The 23,449-nt window shown below is 41.2% G+C and overlaps 1 protein-coding gene across 3 annotated transcripts in view; it reads right to left on the reverse strand.

Annotated features, from left to right (window-relative positions):
- Positions 1 to 3,131: 3,131 nt before the first annotated feature.
- fars2 (phenylalanyl-tRNA synthetase 2, mitochondrial) overlaps positions 3,132 to 23,449 on the reverse strand; it is an 84,659-nt gene continuing 64,341 nt past the window's right edge. For all 3 annotated transcript variants that reach the window (XM_035530836.1, XM_027013266.2, XM_027013267.2), the window contains exon 7: positions 3,132 to 4,693. In XM_035530836.1, coding sequence (XP_035386729.1) covers positions 4,555 to 4,693 — 139 coding nt within the window. In that variant the 3' untranslated portion in view covers positions 3,132 to 4,554. The remainder of the gene's footprint in view (positions 4,694 to 23,449) is intronic.

The following is a 23,449-nucleotide window of genomic DNA, read 5'->3' on the forward strand; positions in this document are numbered from 1 at the left end:
AATCGCTTTGTCATCTAGTAAGATATCCTTACACTTATGCTCATCCTTACAAGTTTTCCCAAACCTAAAAGTTTTTTTTCCAATTACCACACTGCTGCAGCGGAGTGTGACTTCTGTCGGTGAGTGCAGTGTCTCTATAAGACCAGTTCAATAAATCTCTCTTATCAAAGATAGACTTTAATTTTCAGCACCCTCTCTTTATTTCTCTCACCAGCTCCTGTTTTTCAGAAGACACGAGCACAAAACAAATAGCCACAGGGCACCTAAGAATGAAATATAACAAGAGAGCACTTTGAGAGCGTCGAAAAAGAACTGCAGGGCACACACGCGGTGTGATGCGTCAGCCCAGACTATTCCAAACGTCAAGGATGCAATTCTCCCAAGCCTGCCCAATGCACCTGAAGAACTATTAGGCTTACATTTACGGAAGGCAACCCAGACGGAATAAATTCTTTGTTACTCATTGATAAGAGGCAAAATGGAAAAAAAAAAATAGCTTGCACTGCTGCAATATGTTAATAAATAAAACATGAGAACTGTAATTAAGATGACTTTGCAGGAACACGATTGCATGGACATGGAATCTGAGCCAGTCCACTGTTAAGCTCACCTACTGAACCGTGCACATTATGCGTTTTGGCTAATGGGAACTTTCCACCCTTCCTTAATTAGGATGTGATGCTTGCAAATGGCTACTTATCTGGCCATGATATATCGAGCATCAAATTTCACTGGGAGCTGCTCAGGGAGCTTTGCGGTTTGGGATACAGCCGGCCATGCCTGCGGAGGAGAGGTGCAGATTCTCGGTCCCCTGCCTGCCCCAGAGGACTTGACTGCAGCAGGGGAAACTTGCAGCACTGGTGTGATTAATATGGGAGCCGCCCGGCCAGGCCGGGATGGGAGCTCCGCCGCCTCCCTTAACGGGATCTGATCTGAATAACCGCGTGACTTAATGCACCTGTGGCGTCGCCTGCAGCCCACAGTAATGCCGATATTAACCCTTCTCCCGTCTGCGCCCGAGATTCCTGCTGACTCTATCGGACACAGACGTGATATACGAGGCTATATTTTCCAGCTGTTAACCCTTTGCCTGCTGCTTGCGGCAGAGCCCATCAGAGAGGAGTGGGGGGGCGAATATGAAATATTATCCATTGTTACTCCATTGGATAAAAGGAGACAAATGAAGGCTTATCTAGGCAATACATCAGACAAGTGTGACGCATACATAAAATATTATGATTGGTTATATAAAAATATATCAAGGCATGCCCTGAAGAATATGATAGATTATAGATATTTTGCTCATAGGAACTATCCACATCCAACAGTTATGACCTCTTTGTAAACTACAATATGGGTGAACAAAAACCTCTCTTTTTGGGTCTTCAGACAGTTGCCCTTTTGAAGGAGGATATGGCACTCTGATGCTGGCAAGATCTGTTCTGGCATTCACACGGAGTGTGTTAGATCCTTGCAAAGCATTTTCATGAGCCTCACACACTATTCTACCCTCATACATATACACAAGAAACAGCTAGTCATATGACTGAATCAAACTGTGTGCATGTGTGTGTGTGAGTGCGTGTGCATGTGAGTGCGTGTGCATGTGAGTGTGTGTGTTCCTGCACACGTCATGCCAGATGAACAGCAAGATGTTCCTATTTTTGGCAATCTGAAAACCTTTTGGTAAATAAATAAAATAAAGCTACAGTTTGATGTGTACATCACAGCACAATGGTGAGTTGACTTTCCCTCACATGAATTTATAACACCATAATCATGTGTAAATGCCCCAGGGCAGTAGAATCCTTACTGCTACATGAAAGGGTGATGGATGGTAAATTTGGTTTTTCTTCTTATCTAATTTCCCAATTGATCCGGCCCATTCTCTGTGGTGTTCACCTGTCTCCGGTTCTGCTATTGATCCACAGTGTGCTCCAATGCTCCTGGACAAGCAATTGTTCAGGCCTTCAAAACAGGCCTTCATTCTCAGAGAAGTGGAAGACAGGACATGGTTTATTTTTTCTTCCTCTCCCACTTTATAGGGTAACTCAGTTTGAGGTTACAGTGCACTGAACTCTAAATTAACCTTCATGCCTTCCTGCTTGAGGGCAAAGGTTCTAGCATTGTTGAAGAAAGGTAAGAGAAACTGAGCTATTCTTGGGAAAAACCTCTCTCTACAAAGGTCTCTCTCTCACACCTAGTATGGACCAAGGATCAAGCAGCCATGCACTATAATGGTTTGAAATTAAAAATGACCAAAGAATGCGAACGATCTGAGATAATTGTCTCTGTTTCAGCACTGGCAGGGTCTCAGTAAGGGTATTTATGGACTCTAACCTATTTGTGCTGGCTAAGGATACTTTGAGTAGACCACTAAAGCACTTTCTTTAAGTTGCTCTGGATAAGGGCATCTGCTAAATGCCATAAGAGCTAAACATAATATGCAAATTCCTTCCTCTTTTCTACAGGATTTGCCTGTAGACAAATTTCTGCCAAAAATAATTTGGATATGTTTGAAATATTACACCCACACAACCACAGGACTGCCCTCACAAGACTGCCCTCACTTGAAGAAGACAGGATATTTCTTTCATCTAACCAGGTTTTTCTTCACAATTGAAAAAACAAGAGAGATGGAGAGAGAGAAACTGGCATGAAGTGGGTTAGCAAATCCAAAGTGGGTTGAAGCTAAAGTAACGCATGAACACAAAAGCCTCAGCCCCACTGGACAAGCTCATGCTCAGCAATCTGTGCACCATCCATTCAGCCTCCGATTACGAAGCATCGCACATTCATTACTTTGACTCCAATTGAGCTTGTTCCCTGAAGAGGCAACTCCTCCATTCTGTTGTCACCTTTCATAAACAAAAGGGAGGAGGGAGAGAGAGAAGAGGTGGAGAAAGGGCTACTCACTCCCCCCCCCCCCCTCCCGCACCCACACCCACACACACACACCCCACAGTGCAAGAGATAATTTGGGTCTTCTTTTTGACATGTTCTAACAAATGCCGGGGCGGCAGCTGTACCCGTCTCAGTCAACAAAAGCAGGAGGAGTGTAGGATCCTTTACTCCACTGAACGATCATGGAATCAGGAGGGCCATCGCTGGCTTTGTTTTTAAGATGGATGTTTAATGAACTGGAAAGTGATGACATTTTGTAGTTTTCAATAGGGCAAGTCAGCATGCACCATGTGTACTAACATTTTTAATATATAAATAATACATTTAATATTTAAATAATATAAAAAAATTTTAATTTCAAAATAGAATTTGTGCTAAGCTTATGAACTAAAACGATAAAAGAAATGGAATTCAGTTTTATGATATTTCATATGCAATATTGTTAAGTACTCCCACAAACAGGTTGTAAAAAAAAAAAAAATGGGGATAATGGTGGGGTTCAGTAGTCATAAGATGGGTCTCCATCCAAACGTTATGTGCATTTATGAAATTTTGGCAGAAAAAAAAAAAAAAGTGAATTATGCCAGGTTATGCCAGGAAACTTTAGGTAATGTAGGCTACCATGATTAGGAGCCTCATCAAAACAAGCAAAATGGAAAGACTTGCCTCGGTCTTACAGCTTGATAAGTCATCATTTATTCAAAAAACCCTGGATAGAAAACCCACTATAGTGTTTCTAACAACTTATTCATAAGTTTCTAACAACTTATTCATTATTCATAAGAAGGTAAATTGGCAACGCTAAAATCATGTCTAGAAGATTCCAGAACTTTCAACAGAACCTCATGATTACAGATTTATAGGAATTTGCATAAATCTCCTTTGTAATGATACAAACTTAACAAAACCAAAGGGGCACAGATGAAATGTCACCAGCTTATCTGAGGACATTGCTTACGTTATTTTTACATCTCAAGCCATACATTAAAAGGTACTGGTAACTCTATGCATTCTGCTTACTTCTCCATTACTCCTAACAATTCAGGACGCGTTTCATGACCCGACCAGTTTCCTACACGCAATGTCATTACATGCCACCTCAAATCGTTGTTAGAAAAACACAAAGCGAGAAGGCGCTGCAGAGTGAGTGTCCTCACTGGACTCTCTCATCTGCCCCCACCGCTGGCCAGAATCCACGGCAGTGAATGACTAAGACGACGTCTGTATTAAATCAAAACCTGTTCCCTCCGGGCAACATGCCGATGTGATGGAGGTGTTTGAGTCCAGCCTCTCAGTGCTTCAGATGAAAGGTTCCCAGAGGCAGTGGGATAACAGGAACCTCAGTGTACTGCACAGGATACAGGAGACGAGTACTTGGGATGGGTGGCCAGATTCAAGGGCAAAGGCTGAAGCACATGAGTGAACAGTGAGTGCAAAGTGTATCTATGAAGTTCTTAGAGATCATATGCTTTTAAAAAAATAAACAATATGGATCTGAGACACTCACATCATTTATAAATCAATGACTTTTTACTTGTACATGTGAAGGGGAACATTTGAGGCGTTTTTTGGAAGAAGCACTTAACATGGAGTACTCAAAAGGTATTTCATGTGGCCTGGGACTGGGAAGCCCAGAAGAACGTTGCAGGCTCAGTATCTGCCCTGAACCCCCAGCTCCTTCTCAGCTGCCTGTTCGATGGCCTGGTGGACCACACGTACTTCCCCCTGGGTCAGGGCTCGCTCCATGTGACGGTACACGATGCGGAAACACTGGCTCACCTTTTTTGTCCTGTGGGGAAATAAAGATGAGAGAGTAATAAGGTAAGGTTAGAATCCAGTTAGACGGAGATACATGTGTTTTTGTAGCAGGAGAGAAACATTTGTTTGAAGTTAGGTTTAGATATAGGGATTGTACAATGATAATTCCTATAACATTTGAGTTCAAAAGTGAAATCAGATTGCATTTTGATACAAGTTCAATTTGCGACAAATCAGAATTTTCTTATCTTTACCACTGACCTTTATTACTGATCTTGATGTACATCTTGTGAATTCAACAGCTCAAAAGGTTTTTTTCTCCCTTAAAAAAACAAACTACTGTCTGGAAGAAAGGCTTGCCTGCTATAGTAATGGTACAACAGGAAACAATGCAAGTTGTCTGGGCTTGAGAGTGAATCTTTATGGTGCAAGTCGATTATGGCTTTTAATTAAAAAAAAAAAACAGAAAATATAGCAGGTGACTAAAGTGGATGATAAGGAAGTGAAATTTTAGTATTTTTATGATTTATGATTAGATTATGTTTGTGGATAGACTGCATAGATTTGAATATTTCATAGAGTAAAAACCGTTTGATCAGTAATAAATTAAACCATGTTCTCTGTATATTTTCTTTTTGACAGCCCCCCCATCAGAGGACTCTTAGAACTTTATTATTTATTCTCTGTATAAAGTTCATGGCTCTAATGGTTACTGGCTGGGGAGAAAACTTTTTTTTTTTTTTCCAGCTGTGATTATCTTCTACCATAACATATGCTTGTTTTGTTGCTAAGCAACCTGTTAAATTTAAAGAATGAGTTTTAGATGCCAAGACAAAATCAGTTTTTGCTAATTAGCATACTTGCAATCTAGTTTACAATTAGCAATGAAGATTTATTTTACTTACTGGCAAGTTTACCTTGTTACAGAAGACTATGAGAACACCTCTACCCTCTACTGAAAACAAGATTGTGAGGCAGTTAAAACTGAGGGTTATTGAAAGATGCTGTTGCTGAAATTCAGTTTAAAAGAGTGCTGTGCCCCAATCTGGCCTGCTAATGCAGTTCACGCCTACTGCCACCCATCTCAAATGTACCCTACAAACAGTCTAATCAGACATAATTTTCTGATGAAGAATTTATGGCCTTTTGCACTCAGTTGGTTATTAAAAATGCAAACTGCTCCATAAAAGTGTTTAAATGTCCTAATTTCTTAGCGAATATATGACATTTATCTGGGATCAAGGAAGTGTTATTTTTTTATGTGTTATTATGAAAGGAAAGTACAGATAAAACATTTTAGCATTTTATTAAGACTGCCAGAAGGTTGCAAAAATGGCCATATTTTTTGCATTCTCACACTCCAAATACATACCAAGTGACATCCAGCCGCCCTTTAAGTTGAGATCATTTCAATGTTTGAACATGGAATGCAGTTGGGTCCCCCCCTCTTTACTACTATTGAAATGGTCTTTCCCTTATTAAAGAGGAAATACAGCATCTCCACAGGGAAGCACCTAAAAATAGTCACCAGATGAGTATGATCACCAGACACTCTGGTCTCTAAATTCTGTCCGGTCTCTCTGCTTTGTGACAACAGCTCTTGTAAAAACACTATAGCAATAAATTTGACTTAAATGACAGACACATCAGGAAAGACCATATTTATCTCTCCTCTCACAACACACTAATTAGCTACAAGGCTTACAAAAAACGCATGAGATATATTTCAATCATTTCTGAAAATGAACAATCCAAAAATAACCCCCAAATTTGCTACACAGAAATCCCAAATCTGTAAAAATAGGCACGTATAAGAATAGCAGACAACGCTGCATGCTTGCGGAAGCATGCACTGGTGTGCTCGCTCCAAGGCTGAGCCAGATATCTACCGTGTAAGCTCCACAAATGCCAAACCCTGACAAATTTAGGCTGCCACTAATTGCCACTGGGACATGTGTGTTACACATATTACCTGCAGCCAGATCAGCTAATTGGATCTTTTTCTACAGCACTGAACTTTAACATGCTCACTACATCCCTTTTCTCCCCCATGTTCTCCTCTGTCTCTCTCTTGCACTTTTTACATCCTCATCAGCAAATATCAAATTACTACAAAACCGACACATCATAACAAAGGAACTCTATGGAACACCTGTGCAATGATTTTATACACTTTAAGTATCTGAGCACCCCTCCCAATGATCACGTTCAAGTGCTTAAGCCGCAACCATTGCTGGAAGGTCCATAAAATCAAGCGGTCATACAGTCTTCACATGACAAACACTGGCTGTAGAATGGGTCGTACCGACGAGCTCAATTACGCTAAATGTAGCACTCATAGGATGCAGCCACTTTCTGCCCTGCTAAGTGCTACAATGGCGACATGGAAGTGTCTAGAAGCAACAACAGCTCAGCGATTCAACATACAAACGTACAGAATGCGGCGATTGAGTGCAGACGCGTGCAACATGTAAAACAACTGATCTTTAAAAATGTCTAAACTGCCTCATTTTTGACAATAATACGCTTCCAACTTTGTGGTGTCAGTATGGGGATTGACCTCTCTTGTTCAAGCATGATTGCGCCCCTGTGCACAAGCGAGGCCCAAAAAACATGGCTTGATGAGTTTGGTGTAGAGGAACTTCAACAGCCTGCACCGAGCCCTGACCACAACCCAAGTGAACATCTTTGAGATGATTTGTAAAATCAACTGCGAGCCAGACTTTCTCAGTGCCTGACCTCACAAAAGCTCTTTTGACTCTTTTGGGCACAAATTCCCACAGACACATTACAAAATCTTGTGAAGAGACTTCCCAGAAAAGTGGACAAGGTCATACTCTTATAACCACAAATTGGAGGTGGGGACAATTCTATATTAATGTCCATGGTATTAGATTCCAAACAAACTCATATGTGTGTGCGGATATGTATGTATGTTGTTTGTGTGTGCGCGCATGTGTGTGCGCATGTGTGTATTTGCATAATCTATGCAAATGATCCGTAAATCAATGCCTTTGTTGGTTCTATTGACAGTCATGGTTAATACATAGCTTCCTTTACCTTTTTGCCTGCATCTGCCCCAGCAAAAAGAACATCTGACATTTCCAGTCAACAAACAGGTGTTCAATAATTCAGTGGTCACAGAAGGCAAATAGCGTTCCAAAACAAACACAGTTTCTTTTTTACTGGAGCCTCCTTTGTTTTACTGTGTGTCAGAAGTTGGCTGGTGCCGCGGACAGAGATGCGGTTATTCATGCTGGTTTTAAGTTCACAGCATTGCCAAACCGACTGTGAGGAGGCACCCCCCCCCCACCCCCCGTGTTTCGCACCTGCAGAGATAAAGCACAAATCTGAAAAACCCGAGTGGCAGGAGGAGAATTATAATGTTTAGGATGAACATATCTGAAATCAGGAAGTAGCAGCGGTGGGGATGATCGTGGTGATCTACATAACATTAAATAAGGCTTATATATCACACCCATGTCATCACAGGGTTAGAATGAGTTGAGCAATCACTTAGCAAGACATCATAAGCAGGATAAAAACATATTCTTACTGATGCTGGATCAGTTATGTGCTGAGAACAGACCTTTCATTCTCTCATCTGGGTATCCAGCAAGCTTTTCACATATACTTTCAGCTGCTTCTAACAGCCAACATTTCCCTGATCGCACGGAGCACGCCGGCATGTTTGCATCCGAAACCCAAAGTCTGCTCAGCTTCTCACTTCACTGCAGCACTTCTGAGTCGGACTGCCTCGCCAGCAGGCGGCAGCCGGGGCATTATTTGAGCCGAAGGGTAGCAGTATGAAGTAGTAATTGGCGCAAAAGCAGTGACCCATGATTTTACACAGCTTTTCGCACCGAGAGTGTGAATAGATCTGAACCCATAGCTGTCACTATCAGAGAGGCCCCAGCCCAGCCCAGCCCAGCCCAGCCCCTGTGCTTATCATCTATAACTGGGAGCCATGTTCCAAGTCAAAGGCTACACTGAGTGATCTAGTCTTTTATGGAGAGTTTGCTCTCTAATGCTGTTCTGTTGGACATGCCCCATTATAGATAGCACACATGACCACTGCAAATGTGAGAATGGTGAGTTTCTCAAGTCTCAACTTTTTCCTCATGTTTTTCATCATTTTCCTAGCTATAGATATGTACACACTGGGCTGTGTCTCAGGACTTTAGACAAACAGATTGAGAAATTAACATTCAGAACTTCTAAAAAAAAGAAATTTATCGAATATATTTGCCATGTTAAGAACATAAAACATGGAAAAATAAAGTTGAATTCCATCACATGCAACCTCTACGTTGCTCCTCATACAGAGGACCAATCACTGCTCTTACATACCCGTTTTTATATCACTAATTTTTTCAAACTTAAAAATTTAAACACAAAAAATAACCCATATCAGAAATGTGTGCCAATGTTGTGATAGTTTCTACACTCCTCAATAGAAGTAACTGGTTGCTAGCTTCCATTATTTCATCTAAAGTGGTAAGAAGGAAGTCACTTGTAATAAAGTCTTAAAGCTGCTTTCATAAAAGCTCATGAAGCCGCCCTAAGAGAATATGCTTGAGAAGCTCTCCTGCTGTTCATACAGCAAAATGACTTTTCATGCTCAGTGAGGAGGAAGAGGAACAGACAAGAACAACTCACTCAATAGGCTCTTAATGATTTCCGAGAGGGAGTGGTACTAGCAGCCAATGCACTCAGGCAAAGTGATATCTTGTAAAATGAGAACTAGTGCATGTAAGTGGTGTTTTCTTATTCTTCTTGTTGGCTTTCCTTGACATGCTTCTAAGAAAATGGACCAGTTCAAAATAATTATGTCAGAAGGGAGGACACATTTAGAGCTCTTGTGTAAACTTTCAAAATTTTAGACATGACCCACTTGTGTTTATTCACTATATTTCACATACTGTACAGAGGACCCAACATACGAACCTGGAACCTAAATCTCAGCTCATAACACCCACCATTAAATATTCAATATAATTATAAATTTTAAGCATATTTAATTTCACATCTGGTAGATGTTAATATAATCCTTAATTATACTGAGTTGAGTTTTGCTGCAGACAAAAGTAGTTTTCATAAGACGTTCAAATCCTATTCTCATAAAATATGGTTTATTAAATTTTGTCCAACAACATTTTGAGCTCAGCTTCAACCCAGATACAGACACACACATACACGCTCATCCACACACAATGCCATTAGTCTTTACTAGTTATCTGCACAACATAATTCAGTGTATTAAACACATCCAAAAGATGCATTAGCCATACATAACATTTGTTTAGACTAGAGAGACTGAAATAATTTAATTCTGGAACTTTTTCACCCAAGTACAAGATTTATCACAACCTCATGCACTTTGACATTCAGCGATGGCATATTATACTTCATACTACATTCTTCTTGTATACAGGTAAATGGTAAGAGCGTAAGCTAGAACCCTGAATGCTACAACAACCTTTTATTTACGTGTTCATGCGAATCTGTGCATTTTCTCAGAGTAGTTGGATGTATTCAATTACTGAACAAGTAAGTGCTGTTCATGTCTCAGGAGGCAATCACAAACCTAGATTAGTTTTGCATAGTGATGGCTGCACACAGAAAACCATTTTAAAGATGACTGGAGTCATCTTGACTCCCATGAGCAGTACCATATTACCGATAACATTAACACACAAAAGATGTACTACATGACAAGACTGCACTCAGGAAACTCCTTCAAGGAGTCCCTACAAACAAGCATCGTCGTGATTTGCCTGTGGATTTCAGACCACCATTTTCACCATTCACAAAATTCTGTAGCTTCCTCCCTCAGTTTCCATATGACAGTCTTCATGGAGGCTTCCTAACCAACCACTTTCCAAACACATACTAATATACCATAATTTTGAACGCTATGTCCTAATATACTGCGGTGCTGCACTCTGTTCCTAACCTTCTGTTCAGTGGTTATTCTCAAAGTCTGTTGCTTCTCATACTGCTAAATCGGGTTAGTGCTTAGTTTATTCTGAAAAACAATTTCCTTCTTTATCTAAACCATAACTCTCCTTACCCAAGGATGGTTCAAATATGCAAACATCATAACAGATGTCTGATTGCAAGGGGGCAGAGGTTAGCCTCTCATACCAAAGTTTACAAGTAGAGCCTTGCACTCATCTGACGGGGGCTCAGGGGGGTGTAACCATAGACTTGCACTTAAAATGTCTATCTTATTTAGTATTAAATGGATTTTATTCAAGTAAAACTTTCATAAATTATTAATTACTGCAGTCATTTAAATTGTGATAATTTAAACAATATTAAGAAAATTATTTTAATTAGTTTTAGTCACAACATTACCACCAGCCTAATGCTGGGCTACATGCTATTGAAAGAAAGAAACCTCAGTATATGTGACCTACGCTATGGTTGACAGTCAAACATGTTTATCCAGAAGTGTCACAGTGTCAGCAAAATCTTGAACCACGCAAAAGTTGTTTAGATGTTAAATAAAAATGAAATCTTAACATAAGAACTCTACCCTATGCCCACTGCTGTTGTGGTTGTTGATGGTTGTTGGCCTGAAAAGTTAAACAGATAATAACTATAGCAGTATCTTTGTTTGTAAACTAGTATGTGCTGATAAAACCTTTATATCAGTAATGATTGTGAAATTATACATGAATCAAAATAATTTTTTCCTTTAACATAGCATTGTTTTTAGTCATTTCAGTTTGCTTTCATTTTGTTTGTTTTTTAAAAATTTCCAGATACATTTTATTTTTTTATTTGTTTTTTGCTTCCTTTTTTCCAAACAGGTTTTCTGTTCTCTTTCCACTGTCATATTGAAAACCAGATGCCTCTTGGAATATGAAGTCTATAGACTCAAAGCTTGATAAATACGCTTGCTTACCTCTCACTGGAAAACAAAGGCTCTTAGCAAGTCCATGGTCAGCAGTATTTTCATGTTTATCATGATGCACAACTTGCATGTACACATTACACAGATTGTTTCATTCATTTCATGCTTTAGTTACCACAAATATTGCACAATAATGCCAAACCTTAGCAGTGCATGGATGGTGACATCGGTTCAATCTACAAAAGGATGTCTGTGTGCACCCATGACTGTGTGTGTTCGCAAATGAGACATTTAGCAATGGATGTGAATGCATCTTCTGCTGTGCATAGTGAGCTATTATGTATCCAAATTTCTTATATGTGCAAACATACTTGGCCAATAAAGCCCGATTTTGATTCTGATTCTATTCCATACTGAGATTTTACTCTACAGATGTATGCTGGAGTCGTAATGGTTACATAATCCATAATTAAAATCTTGTCTAAATATGCAGAGACTTAGATTCTCTCTTTCTCTCGCTCTCTCGCTCACACACACACACACACACACACACACACACACACACACACACACACACACACACACACACACACACACACACACACACACACAGAGCCCTACCAGTGTCCTACTTTCATTAACACCCTGCAGAACACCATGGTTAGGATTGGGTGCTGAGGCGATTTAAGTAGCCCTACTTTCATGGCTTCTGATTAAAGGTAGCCTGTGAAAGAAAGGGACATTTTTCTCATCAAAGAAATCTGGTCTTTCTCTCTTCTCGTGTGGAAGAGAACAGCCAAAGAAATCAATTTGCATTCCATTAAGAGCTCGGACTCACTGCAGCCCTTGTTCTAGGAGTATTAATCCAACAACTAATTTATTTTCTAATTATACCTGTCAGACAAGGAGGGTTACAGAGAGCAGCTGTTTTCGGAGCTGGTGAATTGGCATGTGGATAAGGGCTCCATGAAAAACATATGAGAGGTCTTGTTGGCATGGAGATTATATAAGTTTCTCAAGGAGAACAACACCCTTCACTCAGAGCTAAGGAAATCAAACTATTACACTTGTTTTCAGGAACCACAAAGGTCTGAAAAAAGTACTATTTGGTTCCCATAACCAAAGTGATGCAATGGATTGTTTGGACCCAAACCTTAACTAACAATCACTCTTGATATGATTTTGCATCTGGGAATCATTACTGATCACAGACTGCTGTGTTAATCAATGGCGCACAATACATCTATAAAGACTGAAATGTCGGGTGTGTTTCTTAGCTTGCTAAGCAAAATGTGTTTTTGGTGCACATTTAGGCGTTCAATACCAAATTATTTACTCGCGAATACAATAATATAGATCTTGGTTCTGAAGCATAGTGCTGTATCTTTAAGTCTCTGGTCTCGTAATATTCATTCATGCTGTTAATACAGAAAGTCTCCTCTCCCCATGAGCAGCATCTACTGTATGACAAGAGAACCACAATACAGATCTTACCCGACAAAATAATCAACTAATTAAAAGCAAGGCGACTCAGATGACTGGGGAGAAAGGGCGCACTCGCGCGTACAAACACACGCGCGCGCAAACACTCTCGCACGCACATGCGTGTATGCACACCCGCGCACACAAAGAATTTTAGGCATCTTAAATTTCAATTCCTGCCAGGCAAGGGGTCTCCAGGCAGAAAGAGTGGTTGAATTAAAATCTGTCATGAAAGCAGAGAAGCACCTCTATCAACAGTGGGACCCAGAGAGAGATGATAATGCTCTCCATGCATTTGTTAGCTGGATTAAAATAGGCATCAACCGGTTCCCAAAAGAGGCAACGTGAGAAGACCTTCCTCTGATATGTGCGCATACTCAGGTTTGATTAGAATCTTAGAGGCATTTAACATGTTTCTTCAACTGTGATGTATGACAAGCACACATGGGGCCAAGTCTTAAAACAAACCTAAAACCATAAGCAAAGGGTTGCCAGATCAAGCCCCGCCACCAGGGGCATGTTGGGCCCTTGAGCAAGGCCCTTAACCCTCACCTGCTCAAATTGTGTTCAGTCATAATTATAAGTCACTTTGGATAAAAGTGTCAGCTAAATGCTACCTGTCAGAGAACGACATAGTTTTTAGATGATAATGTCATTGCTGTGGTTTGCTTGAGAAAAGACTGAACAACTAACACTTCACAATACTTAGAGAGTAGCCATGGTAACTCTATAAGTGAAGGTTAGCCTGTCAGATCAGATAGTCTATCTTAAAGGCACAGGTTTTTATGTTCATAAACAACAGCAGTACAGAACAACAACAGAACAACATTAGCTTCATACTCAAACTGCTCCCTTAGGAGCTCAAATTACTTGACATCAAATTGTCTGAAACACTGCAAAAGAATCAAAGACCAACATCACTAGTTGCTTCAGAAGAACATTTTTAAATTCCCCCTAATTTTTCTGTCGCTTATAAATTTTCTGAAAATGATACAAACATAGACCAGTCACAAAGTGATAATAATTACATAGATTTGGTGAATTAACTTCTTAAATGTACCTTTAAACTAGCAAAGAATGCGTGAGGCGGGTGAACCGTGATGTTCTGTGATGCTGGCCAAGGATGGTTTTGATCAAGCTGAGCCCCACCAATATTTAATAAGGCCATTTCTATGGACTTAGTCAATAATTAATGGACTAATTTGGCATATTTATGCTCCTGGCTCTTCCGACACCACGACATCGAGGCAAAGGTAATTTTCTGTAGACTCTCAGGTTCATTTGTATAGAGGTGGACAGGCTTGATGGCTGAGGAGCTGTACAAAGGTGAGAAGATAAAAGCTCTCTGAGAACCAAAAAAGGGAATATACTACAAATACCTGACTGGTATTTCAGTTTACTTAATGCATACCGTGAACCTGATAATTAGAAAAGTCATTAATTATTAATACATTATTAATAATTAATTATGAATACATTATATATTATTCATTAAAAGGAATTGTTGTCTTTTAATGCCTGTTGTAATGCCCTGAATCACAAGATGATTTTTTTATGGAAAAAAAGCTTAGCCTTTAAACACGAGGAGAGATTAAAGATAGTCAACTGCTTGACAACTAACTTTAAAGGGTTTAATAAAGTGGTCAAAATAAAGTGAGGCATTATACAGCAGGATAGGAGAGAAGCACTATCCAAGGCTTTATAGGACAAGTTAAAAAAAGAAATTAAAACGACTGACATTTAAAAATGCCAAAAGCAAAGTGATTATTTAAAAAAGAGATAAAGGGAAACTTCAAAGCTGCAGTTATAACACAAAATACTGAGGTTTAACAAACAGGAGAAGGAAACTATTTATGATGATCACATGTGCAGTGAAACACTTGCAGCTCCATTAAATGTATCTGAGGAAGATGCAGACCCTATTTCCTCTGCTGCTCTTGGGAATGTAAGCAGCATGGCTGTAATCTTTTGTATACCGTCGGCTTTCCCTCTCTGACGGAGACGCCGGAGGAGTTAGCAGAAATCACAGCAAGTGAGCCCATGGTACCATGGAGATGCAGCGAAAGGCTATCAATTATTTGTCAATATGAGGCAGCTCCATGGCGCGTATGACAGTCGCCCACTCGCCATCTGCTCAGCCGTAGAGTGGATGATCAGTCTTTTGTGTAAAATGTACAGTTCGAATAATAGCACTGAAAGTATAACATGCGGATCAGGGAGGATGAGCGTCGGCTTTTTAGGAATGTCGCTGAAAGGATATCCTCAGGCATCCTCGTCCGGCCTGTTATAAAGTCTGCGTTAAAGATTTACCCTGGCCAGTGGGCATTATTTCATTTTCTGGTGAGCTGGCATGGCCTAGATTTCATTTTCTTTCTGTGCTTCAGCTAAAATGGATAAACACGATTTGAAATTAAGTTTGAGGATAAATAATGACTAAGTCTTCTGATCAGCAGAGGATCAGAAGAACACTGAGGAACACTGCAATACAGATCTCTCTTACACCAACATTATATAAGAAAGAAAATATCAGCAGGGCACAGATGGCAATGGGCATCAGTGGGCACAGATGGCATGACACAGGCTCAGCCTCTGGAAAAGCTTTTGGGTAAAATGGCCATCAGAGATGCATTAATCGCAGTTATACCAGAGAGGATGCTTGTTTGCTAAGAGGCGCAAGGGCTAAACTTCAGTTCCCTGTACTCCATTGATGGAGCTCCAGAACTGAGATTAAATTACCATTGCAATACACTCACAGAGTCAGAATATTCACGGATTTGCCTTTCCGGTCGGGTTCTCCAGCAGGGCCTGGAGAGCCCAAAATGGACGAGGGGCATCTTCCGGTCCCTTTGGAGCATAGCAAAGTGCTGACACATCAGGCCAAGCTGGTGTTGACAGCCTGGTGTCCTGATTGGTGCCTCGTGCTGAACGGAAGCTGCAGTGATGTTGCAGTGACAAAGGCCATCATAACATGAGGAAAGATGGAGAGCCTGAAACAGACAGGATCGAGATATAGAGGTGCACAATATGCTCCAGTGTGTGCATGCATTGCAAAAATGCCAAGCTGCTGAGTGGGTGGACAGAAATTAAATATTTGTTTTAAGCGCTTACTAGAGGAGGAGAACCTGAATTGCATGCTGTTTGTTAAGGCCTTATGGTGCATCATCACTGCAATGCTAAAACACCAACAGCATGGACAGCTTACTGCACCAATGACATCAGGGCCAACTGTGAGCAGGCACTGGTCTGGCTAGTCTCACTTCCCTAAACTTTCACTGTTCTAAAAGAAACTGATTTGACTTATGAGAGTCTTGGTAATTAGCAGTTAGCAGATGACATTAAATAGGTGTGCTACAGCAGGCCAAACACTAAAGTGTGAAGGGCAGAGGGTTTCCAGGGAAGAAACTATGACAATGTGGACTTTTATGCCTTGTATTAAATCAGCAGGCGCACACACACACACACACACACACGCACACACACACACACACACGCACACACACACACACACACACACGCACACACACGCACACGCACACGCACACACACGCACACGCATGCACGCGCACACACACACACACACACACACACACACACACACACACACACACACACACACACACACACGCACGCATATCCTACTCATGTCTTTTCCCGTCTTAGATCATTTCAGATACCATGTTTTCATGGAAAACAGAGTAATCATGTTGTTAATGTTTCTGTATACATAATTAATAGAATATTTAGATTTTAGCAGTTGTTCTCTTTTGTTTCCTGCTGTTTCAACATTGCTGTGACACAGGTTTCTTTTCTGCACTGACTGACATATACCTTATGTTAACAAATCTGCACTGCAAATGCTTTTATCCATTTAAGCAACATAATGTATTGAGCTATTTTATTTAAAATCTTTCGAAATAACCCATCCAACACATTTAGGTTTCTCAAAAACAGAACAATGAATTTGGACTCACAAATTACAAATACAAACATCTGAACAGGTTGGCCCCAAAACATGATCATAAGATATTGGTGTGCATAAAAATGGACTCTCAAACCAAAAATGCAATCTTGAGTTTGACAGAAATGGACAGAATGCACCACTACAGCTATCTGTAGTTCTGTGCAATGAGCTGATAAAGGTCTACAATTCACCATGTTAAAATACTCGTTTTTGGAACTACTCAACACACTCACTAGTTGATTTCACTCAAAGCCTCATATTTCACACAGAAGCATTAGGAGGACAGTTTCGACACAATAGCATTAATCTATTATAAATATCCATCTTGCTGTCACACGTTTGAGGAATATATAGCAGAAGAAATCATAGCTGGGTTTAGACTCTAGGATATAATGTGCTGGCCTTCAGGGAGGGATATTAGCCCTGAGCAAAGTTATATCACTCAGGTTATGCAAGATTTATCCAGTTTTAAACAGCCAAATTTGGCTGAAATTTAAGTATGGGCCAAAGCAAGTCACCATAGATGTCAATACAAGAACATTTTCTGAACATCCAGGAGAGACATTAAGCTTAACTGTGTCCTGAAATGAGACAGCTAATAACAGGACCTGATTTAGAAAGTTTTTTTTTTTTTTTTTTTTTTTGGGGGGGGGGGGGGGGGGGGTGTATATGTATGTATACCATTGTATCAAGAAACATGTGAAACTTGTGTGAGAATGAATGTGAAAACAGTGCACTTTGTTGGTACTGTGAACAAGCCCCTATCCCTCTGGGCATTTGTGAATTCATTCATTTGCATGCGTACATGTACTGGCTTGTGTGGTGGTGTGTGTGAGCAGGGTTAGTAAGGTCATCCACGACTCTGTGCTTCTCTCTCTGTTTGATTGAATTCTCCCCATCACCAAGTGAAACACATTACTGGGTGGCAGCAGATATGAGAAGGGTCAGACAGTGCCTGCCGGCTTCCGACCCAGGCTGTTCAGCATACTCTACCTCCTCATTAATGCACCTCAGCCAGACTAGGCCTAATGGAACGCACACACACACACACACACACACACACAGAGCCCAGAGGACATAAATCGACAGCATAAATCAAGCACTTTCCTCCTGAGAACACACTGTGTCTCAGCAGTGCAACTGTAAGTCAGTGATGAGAGGCTTTAAAAGATGTGAGCTGGGTTTTTTTTTTTAATAAAGGGGGTGTCTAAAAAAAAAAAAAAACCAACAAAAAAAAAACAATATTACGTAGGATCCATGGGAGCGGTTCTATGACTGTTATCTCTCTGTTATTATATTCTGCATGATGAAATTTATAGTCATCAATCTCAGTGTGAAAAATCTTTGACTGGTTGTTTTCAGATGTCACGAAATTAATCATGCAAAGCTGTAAAACTAATTGCACAAACTTGCAATCAACAGTTATTTTCCGGCTTCTATGTTACAAGTTCACTTGGAATGTTTAACTGAAGTCCATTATTTGTAGCTCATAACAGGTAGCATGAGTTATTGCTTTAATGGCATCATCAATTTTTCAGGATGGTGATACGTGCTTAAAAATATAATTAAGATATAACTGTTTGTGATCAATATATAAAAAAAAAAGATATAAGGATCAGTTTGACCAATACCCACAATTCCCTAAAGATACACATGCAGAATGTGATTGATCACAGCTGCCATATCTGAACTCGTGCTGGAGAGTGGGTGGCGTCTCTTCTGAAGGCTGTGCTGGGGGTCCGAGTACCTGACAGTGGTGGCGGACTGGGCTAGCCGCCGCCGCTGTGTAATTAATTCTTGATGCAAGGCGTGCAGGAGCGATTGTGACAGCTCTAATTTATTTCATCCCAGGACTTGAGTGCTCTCGGGCTTGGCGAAGTGTTCCAGGCAAAGCGCGGCACCTGGTGACGCCTCGATTCCTAGGCCGCGTCCGTCTCCCCGCGATGCGGAGCGCCACCGCTTAAAAAGTTCTAGTCAACGTCGTGCCTCTCATCACTGGTCCGCTAGACATAAAACCCTGTCTGGTAGGAAAGCTAGCAAAATAAGTGAAGATACGCAAAACTAGCCAAACCACAAGCGTCAAGATCAGACATCTCTAACCGTGTTTTTTCTTCTCAGGAAAAACCCATGGTGGATAACATTTGGTGGGCAGGAATGCAATCAAGTCATTAACAAACCTATCCTGACTGGTAAGGAAGTCAGTCAGGAAGAATGAAATAATGAAAGAAAGAACGACTGAGCTAATAAAAGGCAAACTGCTGCCAGGGAGAAAGGCCTGATGGGCGATTGGCTTACAGGTACCCTTTGCTCCACATGTGGTACCTCCTGGGAGGTGGGTGAGCAGCAGGAAGCATCACACGCGTTACTGGAAAGGCCTCAATGAGTAACGACTCAGGCTGGAGAGGCTGAGGAGACGCGGCGCTGCGGCGGAGCTTGACATTAGGCGAGTGATGCACCCGGAGATGACTCCCGCTCCTTCCTGTTATGCCCTTTAATTATTTATGCCTGTTTATTTTAATGCTACTGATTGGCCAGTAGCTTTTCCTCCATTTAATTGCTTCTTAAACACACCACTTGACCTTTTTAGGAGACAGAATAAAAGCTATCCACATACCAGATTGCGATTTTATTTTATGTCTTTAATTCAACAGTTTAACCATTAGACAACGCAGCATACGGGACTTAAAAGCCTGCATGAACGATGACTTGTGCCAAATGAAGACAGTCAAACTGAACTAAGCGCTTTTAATGGTAGGTGATGTTTAAATGACTGAAAGTCATTTCATCGATCTTAACTACAATTCCAACCCTTCACCAGGCCATGAGTACACAAGGATTCCACTGCAGGGGTCTACCCCTCCTCCAACTCCATCTCCAAGCTCCAGGACAGCCCCACTCCCCGGGAGGAGCCGACATGTGAGTAGTCACAAGCATAAATGTTTAATAGTGGTGTGGTGTTTGCGGTGGTCAATAATGGCCAGTGAGTTATGGCTGTCCACGGTGCCAGGGAGGACCAAGGCTATTACCAAGGTTGCTGAGGTCAAACTACATGCAACAGTCTGTAGTTGCTCAATATAGGGGTGGGGGATGGGGGCACGTCTGATTCCATTTCCACTTCGTAAGGCAAGAGGATTTGCATAAATAGATGAGCGAGCAACCAGGCCGAGGTTTGTGGGAGGCCTTAATGTGCGCTTCACAATTATCAGACAGGTCAATCATGGTGAAAGCTCACAGCTGGACCAGTAATCAGACTGTTTCAGTCTCCTAGGAGATAGTATAGGGCTAATGAAACTGATCACTGCACCACGGAAAAGCAGAGCTCATAAACAATGATTTCCAACTTCTGCAGTCCAGGGAAACTGCATTAAAAAACACTTTTGTGTGAGTAGTGGCAGAGGTTTACAGATATACACTAATCTGAAACTGTTTCCCACACACAAATAGACACACAGAAATACAAAAACACAAGCTCTCTCAGGGCAGACTTGTATGTCAACAAAGAAAAAGCCTGCAGAGATTCAGGGCAATTATTAAACTGGTGCAATTTATACAGCTATTTACTCAGAGGGAAGCAGTGGCTGTGAAAGATAAAACAAACTTCACATAGGCTTTACTGCATTCGTGCAGACAATTTGGGTTACAGTAAAACTTCTAGTCACTTTGAGTGGCAAGTGTGGCATTTTGTCATACTGGCAAGATGAATTCAAAGTTCATAATAACAAAAGCACTCCAAGAGACGAGTCATAGCATGGTCAAGTTTGCAGGCTCTCTCCAGTGTACGGCACAAAACCACAACAACGGGCTGGCCACATGCTATACTTGTTCAGGCAGGCTTGAATCTAGGCTACTGCTGCTGTGCTCAACTTGAAAAGCACTGGTAATGCCTGGGGAATGATGCCATGCCCACCGCTGGCCTATCACTGACCCGACCTCAACCCAGCTGTGAGGAAAGCCAAGACGCTACTCGCAGGAGCGTGAACAGAAGCTTCACCTTTCCTGTGAAGGCCCGCTGGGAGCGAGCCCTGGATGCCGGGCTTCACTGTTGCCACAACTACCTGTTCAGGTAGTCAATAAGAGCCCCAGAGTCCACTGCAGGAGGAATGCGGAAGAACACAAGCAACTTTCTAAACATCTTTCGGGGTGCCCTCTAGCACTAGCTTAACCCGATGTCTGTCTGTAGTGCAAGTACCTTTCGCAGTGTGATTCCACTGAAAGAAAGTTGAATAACAAAGGAATGGGAAAATGAGATATAAAGGCTAAAACACAGGTGGGATGTTATCCATTACAGTGGCATAGTATACTGTAGGCACAACAATGGAAACTTGAACTAAAAATGGACTACTTTTCTAATGAACTTAGACTGAAAAAGAGAGAAAAGGAAAGCTGATGCAGATAGTGAGACACCAGAACTCTGTTCTCCATTAGTTCATACATCTCGGTGCTAATTACAGCCACTGGACAGCGGGGAAGGCGTGGTCCCATCTGTGCACATTCTGCCTCTACACAGAGGCCCAAATAGATTCCTCCACCATGCTGACTCATGAGATGTGAGAGTGAGCTAAAGCCAAGCCTCTTAAATGCAATGGTCCCACACCTCTTGGGAACCACACCTTCTCCGTTGCTCCAGATGAAGATCTGGTGTTTAGCAGAACAGATACCCATTGAGTAGTGCTTGTTTGGTCGGGTTCCAGGCAGGGATCAAAGTGCAATAGGGAAAGGGATTACTCTCCTGTGCATGTCTACACAATCCGAAATAACCTCCTGTAAGGTGACCCGGATCAGAAGAGGTGAAAAAGAGCAATCCCTAAGCAGCAGGGTAGCACGGTATGCACAGCACAGAAACGGGAAGGGCAAAGAGGACATTCTGAGGAAAGATGGATCACACCTTTCACTTTCATATTTCACAAAAGCAATGGAATTCTGTTGTAACCAACAACCTTGTCAAGGTCAAAGACTGCAGAATATGGGCAAGATATAATTTGACATGCATTGTTATTGCAGTAAGAGTTGTAATAACATTACAGTATAAACAGGTTTTCGACCACCTAAACTCCTTGAGTCATCAGAACGTTGACCAAGTGCTAATAAAGATGGTGTACTCATAGCACAAAATAAAAACATCTCCGATTGGTCCTAGCCTTCAATACAGCTGTATTTTCAATATCTTCAATATCATGGTAAAGTTGTGATCTAATATGTGATATTGCAGTACTCAGATATGTAGGAATTGTGCAGGAATTGTTAAGCAATGTGTTTTCTGTCTCTCAATACAGCTAGAACATTTCTGTCAGGAGGTCAGATGGTTGGGTGGGTTTGTCTTCTCCAACTCTAACCCTTCCCAAATCCCATTCACCAAATGCAATTAGACTCGGAAAAGCTTTTCTGCAGAGCTGATCGTTCCGGCGCCACTTCTCTAATGACCAGCAAACCAACGGTCGATAAGACCTGTGGAACAGGCAGAGAAGCCTGAAGTGGCTCAGAGGAGCGTGGCTTGATACATTCCGTTTTAAACACAATTGTCTTAAGAAGAAAAAGGCATAGCCAAGGAAGCACATTTCATAGAGTCTGCACAATGGATGCTTTGGTTCCTCACGCGTTTTGGAGGTTGCTGTTGGATTTTTTGGTTAGGTGCTATTGAGACAAAATGAAGCAAAAGTCAGATGCATCCTGGGTCTGCTAGGGTAATCCGAGAGCGCTTTTGTTGCAAGCATTCTCTCTAAGGGATCTGATCAATATCTCTAATGCTAGGTTAAGTTAATCCACCCTGTACATTACACTCCAATCTCTAATGTAAAAATAGATTCTCTCACATACAGGAGGAGTTTGAAGATACAAAACAACCCCAAAAAATAAAAAAATAAACTGGGATAACTGTTACATTAATAGAACATCTCTTTCTAAAATACACTCTTTATATTGAAGCAATCAATAAAATGGGCGCTATTATTGTAATGCATGGTCTTGCGAGTGTCGTGTGTGTGAGATCTGTCTTAGGCCAGCTGTAATGCCCCTTAAGTCAGTGGCAGCTGGTGTGGGCTGGGGCATGTAATTGTATAAATTTAGTGCCATCCCACATCACAAACACATTAATACCCCGCACCTGTTGCAACCCTACCGGCTGTTTTCTATAAATGTTTGGCAATGCCTTGGGTGGTTGCTGCTTCCGTGTTATGGAGTAAGTGAGCAACTGGGATGTTGTTCCCAGTGCTTGCAAATGAAAAGAAAACAAAAACAAAAACAAAAACACAGATACACAGACTGACCCACATGCATACCTGCAGACAAAAAAAGAGTCATGTTTAAACGCAAGATTCATTAAAAATGCATGCTACGATTCACGTCACCAAAGCACTACAGGTGTGCATAATTATTAGGTAGCTTCCTCAGGCAAAATGGGCCAAAAAAAGACATTTAACTGACTCTGAAAAGTCAAAAATGGTAAAAGGTCTTTCAGTGGGATGCAGCACTCTTAAAAATGCTGG

The sequence above is a fragment of the Electrophorus electricus genome, chromosome 10 (genome assembly GCF_013358815.1).
Source record: "Electrophorus electricus isolate fEleEle1 chromosome 10, fEleEle1.pri, whole genome shotgun sequence".
NCBI classification, from domain to species: domain Eukaryota; kingdom Metazoa; phylum Chordata; class Actinopteri; order Gymnotiformes; family Gymnotidae; genus Electrophorus; species Electrophorus electricus.